General features: G+C 47.0%; 1 protein-coding gene across 2 annotated transcripts in view; it reads left to right on the top strand.

Annotated features, from left to right (window-relative positions):
* The first annotated feature begins 12524 nt into the window (after window positions 1-12524).
* PITX1 (paired like homeodomain 1) overlaps window positions 12525-20785 on the top strand; it is a 42749-nt gene continuing 34488 nt past the window's right edge. Inside the window, exons 1-2 of one of the 2 annotated variants that reach the window (XM_083728623.1) lie at window positions 12525-13585; window positions 16532-16585. In XM_083728623.1, the coding sequence (XP_083584749.1) occupies window positions 16540-16585 (46 nt within the window). In that variant the 5' untranslated portion in view covers window positions 12525-13585; window positions 16532-16539. The remainder of the gene's footprint in view (window positions 13586-16531; window positions 16586-20785) is intronic. The other variant, XM_083728625.1, reaches the window with a different exon arrangement.

The following is a 20785-nucleotide window of genomic DNA, read 5'->3' as shown; positions in this document are numbered from 1 at the left end:
TAACCTACCTGACAGGCTTGTTGTGAAGATAAAATGAAGAGGGGGCAGATTCATGCATGCTGCCTTGAGGTCCTTGGAGAGAAATTAAAAGTTAAATAAATCAACTGCATTGTTAGTATTCAAGTTTAAAAGGTATATTGAATATTTATATAAATATTTAATGTTATTGGATATTCAATGTAATAATAATTGTCAGCAGAAGCACCCAGCAATTCCTAAACCCATTATGTGGATTTAATTTCAAACATTTTTGAAAATCACACATGGGTTATGTTCAGGATACTAACATCCTACTAAGTACATAGCATTCAAGTCATACTAGCGTAAAACAACTGTGCTTTTGTGAATTGTTTTCATGACATTAATGCTTTTTGAAATGTACGGTGGTTGTTTTTACATGGTTATCAAATGTAATCAGACCACTACTACACACAGCATTTGAAAGTAAAGGAACTCTATATCCAAATGCTATGATATGACATTTTATATAGACAGATCAATGTCTACGCTTGACTACTTCAAGCGAATGCCCAAATCCCTCAAATCCTATTCTTTGTCAGAAAGTCAGAAGGAGACAGAGGTCTGAAAAGTTATTCCCAGCACGGCCCCTGGGATTGGTGGTGATGGGAAACTCTCCATTCCTGCTGCTAATAACCACGTATTAGTATATCACGCATGTCATGTGTTCAAAGTCTTTCACATACATTAGCTCAGTACTTTGAAGAAGGAAACCATTTAGGGAGGTAGACAAAACAGAAAATGCTATAATAATAGTTTGCTTCAAATACTTTACATTTACTGGGTAAATGGACCTTAATTGAGCAACAAACTGAAGCTGTTTCTAGATGTTCCAAATGCGTGTGGATTAGAACAGCCACAGAAGTGACACTTACCTTATTCCCAAACGGTGCCCAATAATTGGTTTAAGACATAAGAGTCACTGAACCACTCAGGAACAATAATCAGTGCTCTTAAATTCAACCAGGGCGTAGCATTTACTGCCAGCTTTTGCCCTTGTAGAACCCTCAGTGGGTCGAATGGAGGCAAAACTGGAATTAGTTGGGGCTGCCTGTGACTAGCGCTGTTCTCCTGTCCAATTGGCCTCCCTCCCTCCCCCACTACCAATCCCAGTGGCCACTAGCCACCACTGCTCTGACTGCATGGGGGGGGGGGATTCCCCTGTGCCATGCCACACTGTACCTTCTTGGATGAATAACTTTATATCTTGGTATGGTAATGAGTCTGAGAGAGGGGAGAAAACATTTCATTCATTCATTCAATTTATAAGCCGCTGACTCATTAAAAAAATATCACAGCAGTGTACATGCTATATTTTGATGCTCACTCCTGTAAAAATTACCGTATTTTTTTGTCTATAAGGCACTCCCATGTATAAGACACCCCCTATTTTGGGGGACTCAGATTTAAGAAAATGGGGGGAGATGTATCCGTGTATAAGACGCCCCCTAGTTTTTGACATTGTTTTTTAGGGAAAAAGCCTAGTCTTATACATGGAAAAATATGTCTATTTGGCCCAGCCTTGAAATATGCAAAGTAATGGTTAAAAAAGGGAATTGCTAATATTGCCGCAGTACTTTTATTTCCCCTGACCACATCCAGCCCCCAGATATCTGGGATTAAGGGGGGAAAGATCCCTAGGCAAAAGGTGTGCAGCCCAAGTAAGCCTTAGTTTACGCAAAGCAAGTGAACATATAACTTCTACAATTACTTGAGTTCTCTCAGCTATAAATTCCAAGGTTTTTGGGTGAAGGCTATGATGACTAACCCATATTGTAGTTGCAAAGGCCACATGTCCTAAACTTTAACTAGAGCAAACATGGATATATACGAATGTGCTTGCAGATTTGATTAGGGTATGCTTGTACGCAGAGCTGTGTGTGCTCTGGCAAAATCCAGAGAAACTTATTCATGCTTCACTCTCATTGAAACCAATGGAACACCTTGTTGGATAGCTTAAGATAATAATTGATTTTAATGGGGTTTGAATATGACTAGGTTTCCCTAGATTTTGGTATCTATGTGCTATGCTGCTGGGGATATAAATAAGTAAATTTTAAAGAAATTACAAGTCCACTGCCAGAGGTGGATCTACTATGAAACCAATGATGCTTAAGCTTCAGGGGCCCTAATCCTGGAGGGGCCTCAGAAGCGACTTTAGTCCACAATGCTTAAAAAAATTAGACCCAGTTTCATCATTCTATGATGCATCATGCATGTACATACCTAACTATCACCACCCCATAACTAGAAAACTGTAAGGCATATGATTTTTTTTTTTTTTTTGCACCAGTGACTTTGGCATGTGAGATAATCCAGTACAATTTTAATCAAAATCTGAGATGTAGTAGTTAATTTTTATTTATTTTTTTCAGTGTGGCAATCTGTTATGGAACAGCCCTGTTGAAGAAGAGAACAGTGATTTCCTGGACCTCACTGCTGCTTGCAAAGGGGGTCCCATAACAGTTCAAGCTTCAGGGGGCCCCAAATGTAGGTCCACTACAGTCCAAAGCTGTATATAATAGCAATGTTTAAATGCAGTGTGTTGTGTTACATTCATATTAAGGGTCAACAGGCCTCCCGAGTTGTTTTCCCCACCCCATGTATATATCAAGCACATGTACGCTGAGCACAAAACAACTTTAAAATAAGCAGATCTCAGGATGGAATCCTTAGAATGTAAGGCAGGAATTCTGCTGTTTAAATGGCTATGCGGTTGTGATCTTGCCTTAGCTGTAGCACCAAGCACACCACACATTCCCCTTTTGGAAATGCACCTTAACAACCAATCATTAGGCTGGTCTTCCCTAGAGCTAATTTACGGAACTTCCCATGCAGCACGACTGAGACAAGAAAAGGCAAATTTTCCATGAGCCATTAAAGGACCTCGGGGGGGAATGAGGATTACATCCCTCATTATAGACAAGGAGAGGAGGAGAGCGAGAAAAAAAGGTTATTAAATGGAAGTGAAATACCCTGGTGTGGCATATTGTCTTTATTTTCACACTACCCTTAATTGTATTATCAAACCAAGAACATGTTAAGCAGGCAGGTTATGAGATACGGTACATATCTTCTTCTGGCTCATCTTCTGGATCGCTCCAATGACTGTGTGGCAAATCTGAATCAGATGTGCTGAAAAAAGTATTTGCTTTAGTATGAAGAGTGTGGGTGGTTGGCCCTTTGCAGTGTAGGAAAACCGAGCTAAGGGAATTAATAGCTGTATAGATAGGATTAATCAGTTAATGTATACATTACAGAATTATCTGGTAAACAGCCATTAGAGCCGCTGCCTACAAAAGAGGGTTCAACAGCAATACCATGACGGCAAGACAGTACCTGTCTAAAATGTGGCATGCCATCCTCTGGAAAACACTGGAAACCTATCCACAGAGCATGCAATGTCCAATAGGATCTTTGGAGACATTACAGTTTGCCTGGCCGAATTGTTATTTCTCCAAACACATATCAATCTAACTGAAAATTAATGGCTGGGGTCTGGCACTGACAACAATGCGGTAACAGAAGGCTAAGAAACCTGCATAGACCCCCATAGTGCATAGTGTATGTAGTGTATATAGTGTATGTAGGCTTGGTTTAGTAAATGCCTCCATCCGAAACTTGTTTTACTTCAAGGCAAGGACCAATGTATATGGGGAGGCGAGGAGCAATCTTATTTCTGGAATGGTAAGGTAAAGGGACCCCTGATCATTAGGTCCAGTCGTGACTGACTCTGGGATTGTGGCGCTCATTGCGCTTTACTGGCCGAGGGAGCCGGCGTACAGCTTCCGGGTCATGTGGCCAGCATGACTAAGTCGCTTCTGGCGAACCAGAGCAGCACACGGAAATGCCGTTTACCTTCCTGCCAGAGCGGTACCTATTTATCTACTTGCATTTTGATGTGCTTTTGAACTGCTAGGTTGGCAGGAGCAGGGACCGAGCAACGGGAGCTCACCCTGTCGGGGGGATTCAAACCGCCGACCTTCTGATCGGCAAGTCCTAGGTTCTGTGGTTTAACCCACAGCGCCACCCGTGTCCCTGGAGTGGTAAACTTTGCTAAATTTCACACAAATGTCTCCCCACAGGCAGCAGGGCGGTATGGTTCCTCCCGCATCACCTACTGGTTAGCATCCACCTGTCTCAAGAGACAATGGAGTATGCCTCCAGTGGTGAAGTCAAACAGCTGCATTAACAGCACTAAAGTGACCTCTGCAAGACACAAGCCTGGGCAGTGTGTATGGAGGTCCTGGGCTGCCCAGATGACACGACACACACACCCCAGCCTCACTGATATGGTCCAAAGGAAAGCAGAGCAATATGTTTGGCACCAGCTTGGCTACAGGAGTTGCCGGAAGGAGGCGTACAAGATGCCATCCAACTGCCTTAGGGAGTCCACTCCGGATTTGTGTAGGCCAGAGCTCTTCAACCTTTTTGAGTCCCTTGACCAGCTACATTATCTCTGCAGCACCCCTGTGGGACTCAAGAGCACAGTTATGTCACCCCTTGCCTGCAAAGCTGACAGCCTCTCACCTTTTTTCGAACACCTTCCCTTGTGAAGTATTCCCTCAGCCTCCTCTCCTCTCACCTTGGGAGTCCTCTGAGCAGCTAATGCTGCCATCCCTGGTCTTTGAACTGCCCCCCGCACAAGAGAGATACCTCCCAGAGTCACCATTCACCTGTGGAGCTTATAGCCAGGGCTGCTGCAATAAACAGCTGTGCAAGCCTTTGGGAATCGGAGACATGAGAGGGCATCAGAGGAGGGAGGGAAGGGAAGAAGGCCAGTGTTACCCACAGCACCTCATTCAAGGCACCCCAGGGTGCCATGGCACACTGGTTGAAAACCACTGGTGTAGGGTTTACTCCTTAGCCTTTTCTTCTCCTGAAGATGTCCCACAAGACAGAGGAAGGTTAGGATCAGAGTTTTCCTTCTCCTAGATAAGCGACTTTCCCAGGTTGACAAGCCTCATCTGTCCATCAGTTCCCTCTACAGAAACCACCTTCTCAATCCGCCAGAGCCTGTCTTGGCATTCAGGGGAAGTCCCTAAATCACCCCTCCCCTAACACCCCATACACCCCGCATCACCTATACAAACTCTGAAATACAGGTGTGAGTTGGCTCTGAATAAACCTGGAATTTTGCAACAGTGGAACTTCCTCATAAGTGTGCTTACAACTGACATCTTAGCAGGGGTGAAGGGGAACTGAGCTAGACCACAGACCTCACTTGAATGCCTCAACAATCATCTCAATCTAAGTAAAGAGTGAAGGAGAAGAGGTGGGTACATGGGCTGTAATTATTGTTTTCTGCCTAACTTTCTGAGGTGTTTCTCTCCTGGTGGCTTTTCATTCTCACCACATTCCTGGGAATCCAACCCACACCAGGAAGTGCCCCCTTCTCCTTTTCCATTTGGAGGATGTCTGTGTATGATCCACTTGAGGGGAGTTTAAAGAAGGGGGGAATAAAAGAAGACTTCCTAATAGCACTCTATTAAGCACTGATTTAGGGACAATCGCCTTTTGCTCTCTTTAATTTCACATCCCCTTTAAAACAGCTGCCACAGTGCAATGGGGACTCCCAGCCAAACAGGAAACACATTGTTAGTTGCCTGCATTAAACCAGTAAAATGCATTAATTTATGAGCTCCCCAATGAGTTTTTATGACCTTCATATCACCTTGTTGTATTGGGTAGGCTCTTGTGCCAAAATGTCTCACACAGTGTGTGTGTGCGCGCGCACACACACACACATGCGCCAGCCATCCCATATTAACCCCACCTTTCTAGTCCCTTTCAAAAGCTCAAGCAACCCATAAAATATTAACATTAATATTATCATACCATCTAAGAATCGGCTAACGCCTGGCATGTGAATTCCATTTACTCTTTCCCTGTTGATCAAACGGTGAGTGTGCAGTTCAACTGTTCCTCATTTAATGCTATTTATCTTTATGATCCTTTCCATATTGAATACTCTCATTTTGCTTTATATGCAGAACAAGAGGGAAGCTCGGGTCAGGTTTTCTCATGGACCTCCATGATGTGCTTGAGAAACTCCAAAAGATGCCCTTTCTTACATGCAAACTGAAAAGCTTACTCCCTCCTTGGGATATTAAGTGCCCAGGCACTTGAGTGGTGCTTGAGAAGGAAGGAAGCAGGGACATTGTTAGAAAGTGGTTGTGGGTGTCCAAGCCCTGTGTCCTTTCTGGTTTCGAATCTCCTGCCCTTCCTTTTAAAAAAACAACACCTTTGTTTAAAACATTTGCTTCTAGGTGGCTGATGAAATCCTAGCCACCCTTCTTCTTAATTTCCCAGAGGCAGCTACATATAAGAAACAGCATAAACAAACTATATGCAAATTTGTGAATATGAACCGAATCCTTTCAGTATCTAGCAACATCCTGGCTGGCTGGAAGGAAGAAGTAGTGGCAAATGTGAGTACTGTATGCTGCTTCTACAGTCTTGGAGACTGTGATCAATATTAAATTAATAAATAAAGGGCACAACTTGTTACGCCTATTATTTCTGGATCATACTCTTCTTCGTCTGGATAAACAGGCTCCAAGGAGCAGCCATCCTTTTCCTAACCCATCAATTCTATACACCTGGAATGGAGAATGTACTCATTCTGCTCTCCTTAGTTATACAACGGTATTTTAAAGCTGTCCAGAATTGGAACCTGGCCAATTTTCCCCTCGCTGCGGCTCCACTGTAAGGAATTTTCCAGAAGTCCTGCTCATATTCTCCATAGGAAAGCACTGCCCAGTGATTGCATCATAACAGGACTCCCAGCTTAGCTAGGCCTTGGTTTATTTACCCTCTGAATTCCATAATGTATCTTGCGTAACTGTCAGATCCAGACCCAAGTTCCGAGATTGTGTTTCACTGGAGCTGTATTCCACAATCAAAATGCAGAATTACAAAACAGCATGAAGCTGAGGGACATAGGAAGTTGCCTTATATCAAGTCACACCATTGGTCCATCTAGATTAGTATTGTCCACACTGATTGGCAGTGGCTCTCTGTTATTTCAGATGGGAGTCTTCCTCAGCCCTATCAGGAGACAACAAGGATTGATTCTGGGACTTCTTACATGCACAGCTTGTGCTCTACTACTTTCCCCAAATGTGTACCCTTAGCTTTACACTAAATATGCCCCAGACCGTGTAATCTCTTCAAAATCTTCCTTACAAATCTCTGCTACTCTAAAGGTGCAGTTCTCTTCTTTGGAAGCAGCTGTCTTGCAAGCTCTAATGTCTAGATCTGATGGAAAGATGCAGTCATTAAGATATACATATAGATTCTTTCAGAGACCAGAGTTCTCTGGGAATAGGGATTGTTAACACCACTCTGGGAACTGTAGCTTGGGTGGGGGGTGAATAGGGGTCTCTTAACAAAGCTCAACACTCTCCACAAACTACAATTCCCTGGAGTCTTTGGGGGAAGCCATGACTATTTAGTGTTATGATGCCGCTTTCAATGTGTAGTACAGATGGGGTCTGCCTCTCTTGTATCATAGTATCTCTCTACCACCTCTTTCTCGGAATTACTATTCAGTTAATGTACCGTATTACTTATTTCAGATAAAAGCCTTATATTAAAATAAGTAAGAAATCAAAGCTCAATTACACATACAAGCTTAATCCAATCATATTTACTTGGAAGTAACTCATGCATTGGACTGCAAGAAGATCAAACCTATCCATTCTGGAGGAAATCAGCCCTGAGTGCTCACTGGAAGGACAGATCATGAAGCTAAGGCTCCAATACTTTGGCCACCTCATGAGAAGAGAAGACTCCCTGGAAAAGACCCTGATGTTGGGAAAGATGGAGAGCACAAGGAGAAGGGGACGACGGAGGACGAGATGGTTGGACAGTGTTCTCGAAGCTACCAGCATGAGTTTGACCAAACTGTGGGAGGCAGTGGAAGACAGAAGTGCCTGGCGTGCTCTGATCCATGGGGAAGAGTCAGACACGACTAAACAACTAAACAACAACAACTCGTGCATGTCTTCAATGGGACTTACTCCCAAGTAAATATGCATATTATTGCAGTCTTACTGTACAATCAACACATCAACTCAAAAGCAAGTCCCATTGACATCAATAATGTTTACTCACAGGTAAGTGAACAGAAGATTGCAGTCTTCCGTTTTTAGAAGTAAATTAAACTAGGCCTTCATCCTAAAGATTCAGCATAGCTTAGGCCTGCTTAACTAATTGATTTCAGTGGGTTTATGTGTACCTAACTCTGTGTTGGATTGTGCCTATGATGTGCACTAACTCCTTCTTCTCTAAATGGGCCCACACTCCAGTGATTGGTACAGTCCAGTTTTTCCAATTTTAGTGAAGAGTGGATAACTTGCACCTAGCATGGCAACCCCACTAATTTCAACAAGTTTGACTTTAAATCCATATTTTGTTGAACAGAGGGCAAAGAAGAATAGAAGTAACAGCACTAACGCTCGATTCTCCTGAAGCTTGCATGGAAATAAATCCAGTTATGTCACTAGAGCCTGTCTCTACATAATGGATTCAGGGTTCTTAAATACAGGTATTTTAGTTTGCAATTAGTCTACTTAGACCACTACGAATTCTATGCTGTTTGGGGGGGGGGCAGGGAATGAGAGAATTCCTGGATGCCAAAATCCAAGTTTGGGAAAATTACTGCTTCGTGAGAGAACCCCAGCAGAGATATAAAGTCACAAAATATGCAGCAAGTAAAGTGTGGAAATATAGGCTGTTAGACCTTTAAACTATGTCCTTTCAAGTACCGTAAGTTCCCTTCCAGCAGCATAGGAAAAGACCACACGTTTGGTAAGTTAAAAATTGGTTTATTTACAAACTCTTCAAATATCTGGTTCGTGTACTTTTCCATACATCAGTTAGAAAACTTGCACAGGCAGTAAAACTTAGCTTAGTTACAAAGTGGTAAAAATTCCTAGATTATTGGTATAGGAACTCAAGAGTGGCTGGTGAGAGCCAAGCAGTTGAGCTGCAGCAACCAGTTCAAACCTCCTCACACAGTGAGTTTCTCAGGTAGACTAGGGGCAGGGGCGCCGACTTATAAAAAATATTGGGGGGGCCCATACCGGGGTCCTGCCCCGGGAAGTTTTATAAGATCCGCTCCCGGCCCATTGCTGCTGCTGCCGCCCGCCTCGTGGCCCCCTCGCCAGCTGAGGGAGGGAGAGAGACCGAGAAGGAGAGAGATGCGTGGTGGGCAAGGCAAGTGCCCGCCGCGCCTCGCCTCCCACCGCCCCTCGTGCCGGCCGCCCCCTCCCCTCCCTTCCCCGCGCGCGCTCGCTCGCCCTCCTCACCCCAGCTCTTGGCCGTTCGCCCCAGGAACTTGCCGCTGTTGGGGTTGTAGATGAACCTCCGCCACTCGGCCATAGACTGGCTGAAGGGCTTCTCCTCCTCCTTGGCCATAGCGAGAGAGAGAGAGAGAGAGAGAGAGAGAGAGGCTGGAAAGAGAGAGGGAGCTCGGCGGTTCGCGGGCGGCGGTTTTTCCCCTGCCGAAACAACAGCGGCTCCTCAGAACCGCTAAGTAACTCTCCCTCAGGCGCCCGGCGGGAGAGCAGAAGAGAGGAAAAGGAAAGAGGGGCTGGGCCAGTCGCACGCACCGAGCAAAACTACTCGCGCCGCCTCTTTTACTACCGTAATAATTATTTGTTTTAACTCATTACTGAATGTATTTTAAAAGGTAACTATCATCAAACAAGGAAAATAAAAAATACCAACATAATTTTGTGATTTTACAAAGCATAATATAACTACCGTATTTTTCGCTCTATAACACGCACCTGACCATAACACGCACATCGTTTTTAGAGGAGGAAAACAAGGGAAAAAAACATTCTGAATGAAACAGTGGATGTATCATTTTTGTGCTTCATGCTGTGGCCACAGACATGTGATCTGATGGTGAATTTGGGATGACCCAATGCAAAAATCCTGAGGATCCATGTGGATCCATGTTTTGTAACCACATTTTTGCACCATTGCAGCCCCAGGCAACAGTGGGTGCGTGATTTTGGGGGGGCAGGCTGTAGCCATGGACATGCTATGTGCTCTGATGGTGAATTTGGGCTGACCCAATGCAAAGATCCTGAGGATCCATGTGGATCCATGTTTTGTAACCACGTTTTTGCACCACTGCAGCCCCAGGCAACAGTGGGTGCGTGATTTTGGGGGGGCAGGCTGTAGCCATGGACATGCTATGTGCTCTGATGGTGAATTTGGGCTGACCCAATGCAAAGATCCTGAGGATCCATGTGGATCCATGTTTTGTAACCACGTTTTTGCACCACTGCAGCCCCAGGCAACAGTGGGTGCGTGATTTTTGGGGGGCAGGCTGTAGCCATGGACATGCTATGTGCTCTGATGGTGAATTTGGGCTGACCCAATGCAAAGATCCTGAGGATCCATGTGGATCCATGTTTTGTAACCACGTTTTTGCACCATTGCAGCCCCAGGCAACAGTGGGTGCGTGATTTTGGGGGGGCAGGCTGTAGCCATGGACATGCTATGTGCTCTGATGGTGAATTTGGGCTGACCCAATGCAAAGATCCTGAGGATCCATGTGGATCCATGTTTTTAACCACATTTTAAGTGGGGAGGGAAGGAAAAACACAGAAGGGACACGGAGCAGGAGAGGGGTGTGCAGAGAAGCAGCTGGCTAAGAATGCAGGAGAGGGGTATAACAGGAGGAGGGAGGAAAGGAAGGCAAAAGTTTTCCCTCACCTACCCATCCAAGTCAGCCAGCTCGCGCGCGCTCTCTCGCTCTCTCTCCCTCCTGCACGGAGCACAGAGACACACTCTGCTTTCCCTCTGCCTGGAGGGGAGGGGCTTTCCCTGCTCTTTGTTCCGTTTGAGCAAACACAGCAAGGAAACAGAGCCGGGTGGGCAGTAAGACCCTGAGGCAGAATGCCGGAAAAATACGATAATAATTTTCTTAAATTATTGGGGGGGCGGAGCCCCCCCAAACGAATTTTTGAGGGGGCTCGGGCCCCCTCAGGCCCCATGGAGTCGGCGCCTATGACTAGGGGCAATAGGAATGATTGCCTATTTCCTCCCAATATGAGGTGAAGTGACATAGCTATGCCTGGTGGGACTGCATACTCTATGGCATTAACCCCTTCGTGTATTAATTAGACTGGAGTATGTTGCTTGCTGGTTACCTCATTTTCTAAACATTTCTGCTGCCATGGCTTTCTGGAGGAATGTAGGCATCATGGTTGACACAACAAATTTGGGGATAAGGGTGTAATTGTTTTAAATCCATTTTTAATTAAGTAGCTAGTGAAGGAAACTAGTCCACCCATAATCCTAAACACGTTTACGCCAAGTCCTAAATTAAGGTTACCAGACGTCCCCGTTTCCCTGAGGACACTTTCCAGATTTACAAATCAGCCCCTATACAAAATCCATTGAAGTTGAAAAGTGTCCCCGAATTCATTGAAAAAAATCTGGTAACCTTATCCTAAATTCATCTTGCAGAGTTCAATGGCACTACTTCCTAGCAAGTATCTTGAAGACTGTAGTGCATATTATGAACTGTGTGTATTATGAACTATGTATTTTGATTGTAACCTGCCCTGGGGCCTAAGGTGAAAGGCAGGGAAATCATCATCTGCACTTAAAATGGTTTGGCACAAAAACTGCATTGTGCACACCTGTTCTTAAGAATCAGATTTGTGATGAATCCAGGTTCTCAACTGCAACAACTTTTCTAAACCACTGCCCCCCACACCACCCTGTTTTCCAAACAGGCCCCTAGCTCCTCTGCATCCCCCAGTTCAGGAGGGTCAGTCTTGACTTGACTGAAGTTGCCTTGCCTTAAATCTCACTAGACCAGGATATGTGATTTATGTACAAAACCTAGAATCTGGTGGTTCTTTGTATCATCAGCTCCAAAAGAGGGGAGTGGAAGACTCTTAGGCTTAAAGCCATTTTGTCAAGGCAGGCTAAGCTCCCCCCCACCAACCCCCTGCCAACTTTACCAATCATTCTTAAGCTGCCTCCATAAAGTAAAAGGGAAACAAGGTATAGTTTTCTTCACCACTGTCCCCTTCAACCCAAGAAATAGGGGAGGTTGGGCCAAGTCTATGCAGAAGGAAGCTCTAATGTGTGCGATGGGTTATCCTCCCTAGCAAAGAGTTTAGGGTTGCTGCCTTGGCCACAATGGGATGATGGAGAGAGCTTGCTTGCTCTTGCTTCAGTAAGGAAACAGCAAGCTAGCAACACTTCTTACGCACCCCCACCAATCCACCACGCCGACCCCCGCCGGCCTATTAGTCCTTTCTTCGGCTGTGTGTTGCTGTATCCTGTTATTCAGCAATTTAATAAAAGGCCTTGCTAACTTGAGAAACTGGAGGATTAGGCCTAGCAAGAGAAGGGAGTCCTGCTCCTGTAAATCCCCAGGCAAAGACCTTGTTATCCACTGCCAGGGTGAGGGTCTCCATAATAATCATCCCCTAGAAGGCAAGGAAAGAAAAAGGGGAAAGGAAATGTTAATGTTGTCTGTCGCTGGCAGTGGCGAGTGAGGAAGGAGCAGGCGGCTGGGGGTGGGGGCTGCAGGGGGTGGAAGGGGGCAATTTGAGAGAAGGAAACGAAGGCAGCCAATTTGTAGGCCCTGTGCCTCATCAGGGCCGCTCGGGGCCTCCGCGTTTTGCTCCTGATTGGGGAAAGGGGAATAGGCGAGGGGGGATCAAGGAGACTCGCTGGAGGAGGGGGGCCGAATAACAAGCGATAAAGGAGGTCGCCTTTGCAAGAAGGAGGTCTTCTCTGCCAAAGCGTGGCGAGGCAGGGTCCCCAGCCAAAGGTGGGCCAACAAACCTGCCCTCCTCTTTCCAGGATCTCCTAGCTTTCGCTCTCTCCATATATATGTATATATATAAAGGCAGGGGGAGCTTTCTCCGTTGCCGCCTCCTGCCTCCTCGGCACCAGCCCTCTGCTAGGGCAGACACGCACCGGAAAGGGTGATCCCCTTCGGGAAGAGGGGGGTGGACTGGAAGGATCACGTTCTTCGAGGCCGCCGGCACTGCAGGAAGCGGGAGCCGGGGTCGGAGAGAGAAACCGAGGGCGCGGGGCAAGGTACATACACGGCGGAAGGCTCCGCTCTCGTCTGGAGGGGTCTCTCTCTCTCCCCCCCCCCCACTCCTCGACCGTGTGTGCTGGTGGTGGGACCCTGGGTGACTGACGTCAGAAGGAGCCGGCGGGATCGCCGGGAGAAAACCTGCCAACCCCCCGGCGCCGGCTGCTCACAGCTCCCTGCTGGGCCCGGGGACCAGAGCAGGCGAGGGGCGGGGGGCGGAGGGCTGCTGCTGCTGCTGCTGCTGCTGCTGCTGCTGGGCCGGAGCGCCCTGAAGGGAAGGGAGGAAGGGCCTCCCTCCGACGGCTTCCCGCGAAAGGCTTTGAGAGCGGAGTCGACATGGACCCTGGCAGGACGCTTAGAGCGCGCTGAGGAGGAGGAGGAGGAGGAGGCCGCCGCCGCTGCTATCCTAATTTTAGCAGCCCGTTCTCTGCTGGGATAACATACGAGGCGCTCCAGAAGACCGGGGCGCGAGCAAGGGTAAGCGCCTCGCTACTCGGGTCGCGGGGGCGGGCCGGTGTCGCCGGTTTGCGGATTCCACAGAGCTCCTGGTCTCGGAGTCTGTTGTAGTCCAAGGGGAGCTCGAAGCCTTCCCTCAATCGTTTTGGGAGACTCGGGGAAGGCTTCCCCTTTGCCCCCGCCCCAAACCCCACGTTGTTTATATACCCCCTTGGTTCTCCTCCACCACCACTCTAGAGGGCAGTCCTTAAATCTGGAAAGAGGGCGGGGGGGGCGGAATCTGGAGTTCCTAACCCCACATCCAAGGGGATTTCTCTTGCGAATGGAAAAGCGAGGTTATCTGCTGGCCCGCAGAACGATCCGTCCGGCGGAATCGCCTTGACCGATCGCCCGTCGGGTTTTGTCAGCCTGGAGGGATCCTGTCGTTCGCCGGGCAACCCCGGCCGGGCCCCGCCCTCTCTCTCCTTGGCTGCCTCGGCCTTTTCCCCCGTCGAAGTCGCCGCCGTCCCCGCGGCTTTCCTAATTGCAGCCTGGGCTTAGCCTTGAAGTTGCAAGTCCTTGACTTCTTTATACCTTGTATAAATTCTCGAGGGCTCCTGCGCTTCGTCAAATCTGACAAATATACCCGAAAATATAATTCCAAGGGGGTTACCTCATTTTGCATACTGCGAAGATGGAAATCAAACCAGAACTTCTTGCCAAGGGGAGACAGTTCTCGGGGCTGTCTAGTGTCAAGGCTGCAGGGGACAATTTCGTCTCCTGCGCGTTGTGGATCAGCATGACAAGAAACACGTCGGAACGTCGCTAATAAATGTTATATTTTTATGGAATTCGATTTTCTTTTTATAGCTGCAGCTACTTGATCCTGAAGTATTATTATAATATATATATGCAGTTGAAAAGGCTAACCTAATATTTCACAGGTGTATTTTTCTAGAGGTCATGTGACAAGAGCTTAAGGTCCAAATGATTTTTTCAGAGCGCTGATTTATCCGCCAGAACTCGAATAATTTGCCAAAAGTCTAGGAGGACTTTAGGAAGAACAAATAAAACTAAGAATGCATTACTCCAAAGAGAAATCAAGTAGGAAACCCGATGCCTTAAAAAGACGATGTCTTTTTTCTTTTCTTTTTTTACATAGACCGAAATAACTGTTGGTTCTAGTTATTAAACTGCAAACAAACGGTTTAATAAAATAAATAGGAATTCAAACTGTCCACATTCAAAACCTAAATGGAAGCTATTTTATTAAACTGGAAATATCCATTTAAATAAAAATATATACACGATCAAAACTGTCCTGACTTAAATCCTAAATGAGATTTGTGTTATTGATAATGAAGCATGTACCTTCATTTCCCGTCCATGTACAGTAATTGCTGCCCTAGTTAAACGCTGAATATAATCCTCAGTTCCTCTTAGTAGAAATTAGTTCCTTGGCTTTCTTTGCACTCCTTGCACAGCTTAAGGCAGAGTTTATGTAAGTTTCCAAGTATTAAAACATAGACGAGGCTACATTATTTAAATAGAACTGACATCCAAGTATGTTTGTTCAGAACTTGACTTTTACTTGGAAGTAAGTTCTATTTCTATCAAGGCTGGTTACTTTTAAAAAAAAAATCAAAATCTGGGTGCCAGTACCATAATCATTTTAAATCCAAACAACACGGGGGTTTAAAATGGATTGTAGATTAGAGTAAAATAAAAATAAATAAAACAATCAGCCAAGCATTTGTCAACAGTTGTTGCCTTTGTTGTGAATAAGGCAGTAGCACCAAAAGAGAGAGAGAGAAGCTACCTGATGTACACTTCTGTATATGTGTGTACACACATCTGTGTCAAGGTTCTGAATCGGTTCCTGTCTAATTTGAGGTTAGATTAATATCTTTGGTTTCTTTGCATGTTATCCACCCTGGCAATTCTTGTTACTATTACATTGAGGGGAGCGGGGAGTAGATAGGTGTTGGTTGTGTGGTTTTCATTTTAATCTACACAGACACACACTCCTGAGATATGGTCCTAAAACATACTCTGGGAGATCTACCCCATGGAACTTACTTATGAGTAAACATATTAAGATTGAGTGGCAAACTACTTCTGTTTAATAGTTCCAGTCTAGATAATACAGTACTATGTGGACGGATGAAATGTTATTTTATTTGGCCTTTGAAAAATTTAATGGCTTGCTAAGATAAGAAAGCGCCCAGCTGCAAATTCCCATAGTTTCCTAATCTTGTGTTTTCGTACTCCCGTTGCCCCCACCACCCCGCCCCATTCGGAAAATCAGGTACGAGGAGCCCTGGGGAGAATCGGAAAAACGGGATATTCAGCTTCTGTAGTTTTGAATGTAGGGTTGGCAACCTGTCCAAGTCAGTAGGAAATCCACTCTTGGCTCTAGATTGCGCCAATGCAACCCGACTCTGTATGTTTACTCGGAAGTAAATCGCACCGTGCTCAGAGGGACACAGAATAAGTGGGACATAGGACTGCATCCGCTCGCTTTATAAAATCTCCCTTTCCAGTGTGCGGGAAAGCAGCTTTTTGCTAAAATACAGCTTTCCAAGAGTGACTGTCAAACACTTGCCGCTGCCATTTGATTTTCTGTTTGGAGGGGAGCTATATTAACATACATTGGGACAGAAGAGCCCACTTACCAATAAATCCCAGGCGCGATCCGCCAAACCTAATTCCTCCATTGATTTCCATTAAAGGGAGCTAAGCACGTGTCTAAACAGTGAAATCAGCGGGACCTAAGTGTCCCCTATTTGCAAGGGGTGGCTTGGGTATAGGCCCTTAAGAAAAGGCATTCAGCTGAAATATTGGGTGTGGGTTTTTCCATTAAAAATAATAATCGTGGTTTTGGTATAAATCTTATATGTTTCACCCTTCCAGCATGCATGCATAGATATACACACATACAAGCATCCCCATGCGATTCATTTACGGTGTGTTTTGTTGTCTACACAGATTGTATTATGGAACTGGGTCTGCCCAAGAGTATCCCTCCCTATGTGGATTTAGGTAAGACAGTGTCTATTCGCTAGAGAAATTCGGAATAGCAGGGAAGCGGGGGAGGGGAGAGGAGAGGGGGGTCTTCCTGGGCATTAGGCTCCGCGTCGCTTTTAATACTCTAGTAAAGTCCATTGAGCCCCTTTTTAGTTGGGCGGATTTCTATAGGCACTAATTGAGGCGCGTTTCTTTTATTTACTCTTGCCTCGCTATCTCTCTCTGCGTGTGCTGCTGATTAACTCGGCTCTCTCCCCCCCCCCCAAAAAAAAAAAAGACTTTAAGGGAATATTTGACTCTCACCCCCCATCAAGTTGCTACTAGTGTTAAGATAAAGCGGGATGTTTTTCCCCCCAAATACAACTGCAAAAGCATCACCAGCCTTATCTGAGCTATTTCTTTGCGACGTTGTTTGCTCTCTGGACCCCATGACTGCAGGGAAGATAATGGATGGAGCTGGCACACGCTGATAAGAACTTGGAAGTATAAAGTCCCGTGGCTTTCTGACTTCCAGAGAAACATGTTCAAGGTGGGGATGTTGTTTGGGTGCTGCGATCCTGCAAGTACTTGATCTCAAGGGGGAGGGGGAATCCAGCAGGGTTTTCATCAGGTCCAATGTGTGCAGGATCGCCTTCTACGAGGCTCCCTTTCCATAGAGTTTCGACTCGGGGAGAGTCAGTAAAAAGTTTTATAATGATGATTAGATTTTATTAAAAAAACCAAACTCCTATAAAACTTTCTAGAGTGAATATACATACGGATCCGCAGCTCAACTCAGAACCAGAAAGGATTTTAGCCGATGCCGTGGTTAGCTCCGCTTAACTGACTTGTGGATTGCACTTGTCTGGGTTCTGTTTTTCTTAATGGGAGTTTTATCGGGCGCGTTTCAAATGTTCTTGAAACATTTATAATTACCATTATTAAATATTGGTCGTTGACCGTTCTCCTCAGCAGAGTCACCGGGTTGTCAATTTAACTGTGTTTAAAGGCATCTTGGGTTTGTTGGTTCTCCACAAAGGGTAATTATTTGTCTGATTTTTTTTGTCGTTTGAAACAGGAAACATTCCTAGCTGGGTTTGCTCTGAGCACATTAAAAAGCCCCGTGCGTTATTAGAATACTTCAGCCTTTCAGGAAATGTCCCGTTTGGGGGGGGGGGAGTGTTTCTCTCTCTCTCTCTCTCTCTCTCTCTCTCTCTCTCTCTCTCTCTCCCTCCCTCCCTCCCTCCCTCCCTCCCCAAGCAAAATACTGCCAGCAATTAAGAGGGTTGCTCGAATGAAACAAGGACGGGGGGGGGGGTTGGAATACATGTTGGAAACACAATCCCGAGTGGCTCCGATTGCAGCTTCTCTTCAGCTTGGGAAGGCTCCCTAACGAATGAGAGAGGCTAGTTGTTCCTGCGCTTTTGATTACACTGGATCAGAGGCATATTTTTTAATTCCGCCCTAAAGAAGAAGAAGGGAAAAAAGCGCACCAAGATGCCCTGAGTAATATGAGCAGCCTGGTTAACAAACTCCCCTGCCCTTTTCCTCCATCAATTAATCTGAAAAGCATGTTCCCAGAGGGGGCGAGCTAAGGAACGACATTATAGTTCTTTATCCTGCTCCTCCGGACGCTTCCGAAACTTCCCTTCTCTTCTGCTCTGAAGATAGTCAGAGCTTTTAAAGAAGACAGCAACCCGCAGCTCGTGGACTCCAGGGCCCGCCTAAGATCAATAGATCTGCTCTGGTGTAAGTGCCCAGCGCAGCCTAACAGGGAAATTAGATGCGCGTTTTATTTCCCCCTGGAAAGCGAATCCTATTCCGTGCAGTGGGTCTTTCTTCAACACGCACAGGACCGGGCTGCAGCCGAAGTCGGAATGCAGCGCGTTCTACTGCAACGAAGCATCTCGATTTTGCAGCACTAAAGTCCCAGGCCTGCCAAGGCATTAGTGGTAGCCTCGAAGTGCGACCTAGAGCCGGGATTCGGAGCGCGTCGATTCAGAAGCCACTGAGTCGGGCGGGGTCCCTGCTACGTGCCTTCAGCCTCACGGTGTCCAAAATGGGATTCAATGTAGTTGAAGTGGCAGGCTGTCACTCGTGTATTTCAGCCCCAAGGGCTGCTTCTTTTAGTAGAAAGTGGAACTGTAGGACCGCTTTCCTTTTAAACGAACAGCAAGACAGACCACTATTGTCTACAGCAAGGATGAGGAAACCGGTGGGACCTCCAGATGTCGCAGGAGTACAGCTGTCACCCTCCCCCTGGCTGTCTGGACCCATCCACATCTGGAGGGCCAGAGGTTCCCCGTGGCTGGCCCGGCAGCGGCTCAGACAGGGGCCTTTCACAGCCCTTTGCCTGGCGATGGCGGGACTTGAACCTGGGACTGCATGCAAAGCAGATGCTCTTTTTATCTGATACTTCTTCCCACACGCGCTTTGCAATCCTCTCCTTTTCTCTTCCTCCTGGAAACGTCCAGGATCAGGACGCAAGAGAGCCTCAGCATCCTAACAAGAGGCGGAGGCCCCCCGAGAGAGGCTCAGCCATTGCGCTCTGGCGGCCTGGGGGCCCCGCAGTCACCCAGGCGCGCCTTAAGCAGGCAGGCAGGCCGGCTGTCCCGGTGCCAAGCGGAAACCCAGCTCGCTTTGCTGCAGAGGGAGGGGGAGGGGGAGGGAAGGGCTTTTCTTTCTTCCCAGCTTTGGGAAGCACGTTCAAGCGGCGAGTGGAGGGGAGCGGGAGAGATCAGCGGCGGTTCCGGCAGCCAGTTGCTGCTCTTCGAAAAAGCCTTGGGGTGTCATTTGTATCTGTCAGGGAAAATTAAGCTTTCTGTTTTTTAGCCCGCGTTTTTGTCAGCTCTCCCAACGTTTAGCTGAGGGCCGCTGCCTTATTATTAAAGTCCCATCATCTGTTTGGACAGTAATATATTAAAGACGTTGCATCTGCGCAGCGCGCGATGCCTCATCCTATTACAGTCAGAGCTCCACACGAGTCCACACACACACACGCACTCTCTCAAATTCGTGCAGGTAGATCTTTGATATGGTGCTCCCACACTGGGTCCCAGTGCTCGCGGAAGAGTGCATTTGCCACGTCTGAAGAGAGAGGGTGGGGGGTGAGACGGAGAAAGTAGGTGGTCCTCGCCCATTTATTTAACTAATCTGGGTTTTCTAGCTTGAATTTATCCACTTCTGAAGCTTAAAGCTGGAATGTCACTTGAATAAATAGATCGCCCAGAGGCAAGTTTTGCAGACCAAGCTCCCGAGCAAATTCTTTTGTGTGGTTGTATGTCCCCCTTGCATTTTTTTTTAAAGGAGGGGAGTGGGATCCCGTCATGGGGCTAAAGGAGGGATTTTGCCCGAAGACAAGGATGACTGTGACTCAAATAGCAAGACAAAGCTAGAAGGTGGGGGGTCATGCACAGCCCCCCCACCTTTCATGGATTGCGATAACGCAGTGGTGGTAGTTGTGAGGGAGTTGCTGAACTCCACACAGCGGAGTGGATGTTGCTTGTTGGGCTGTACGTGTCAGGATGCGCTTTGATCAGCGAGGAGATTAGTTTTTCTCTTCTTGTGCACCCCCAAGAGAGGGGGAAGTCCCTCAGTGCTTGGAGGGAGGGGGGCCTGTGGCTTATTGTTGTAGCCCCTGTAACTTTCCATTTCCTCCTCCTGGGCGACCCCCGCATGCCTAGGTTGGTCCTCAGACCTCCGGGACGCCTCTCCAAGCGCTGACGCTGCTTGGGCGCCGGTGTTGACCTGGCAGTGGTTTGTGTAAAGGGCCAGAAGTTGACCTCCAGTCCTGAGGGCCGCCATGCTCGAGGAAAACGACCAGCCTGCTTGTTCTCCCAACACACCCTTAATAAAAGCAGCCTCGCGCTTAAGTGAGTAAGCGTCGTCTAGCCATGTCAAGTGTCCACGAAGAGAGGGAGAGACTGTTTCTGGGGTCCTGAACCCCCCCCCAAAAAAGTGCCTCCTTCTTCTTGAATGCTCCCCCTTTCCCTTCTTGCTGCGATCGCCTCCCAAGCCCAAAGCGCGTTGCCCTCCGCTTTGCATTGGCACCTCCGTCGTCGGGGGTGTTTTTATGTTGGCAAACGGCTCAGGGAGCTGTTTTATTGTCCCGTGTAAAATAAAAGGCTCTATAAAACCTGCCTCGCTCTGGATGGCTGCCACGGTGGTGGACGCTAGGGGCAACTGGAGCGGGGCAGGCGCCTTCTGCTCCTTCTCCGCCCTGGCTAGGATAGACCA

This window comes from Podarcis gaigeae (genome assembly GCF_964106915.1).
Source record: "Podarcis gaigeae genome assembly, chromosome: 2".
NCBI classification, from domain to species: Eukaryota; Metazoa; Chordata; class Lepidosauria; order Squamata; family Lacertidae; genus Podarcis; species Podarcis gaigeae.
The sequence above is the reverse complement of the archived record's forward strand: the minus strand, read 5'-3'. Positions and strand labels throughout refer to the sequence as shown.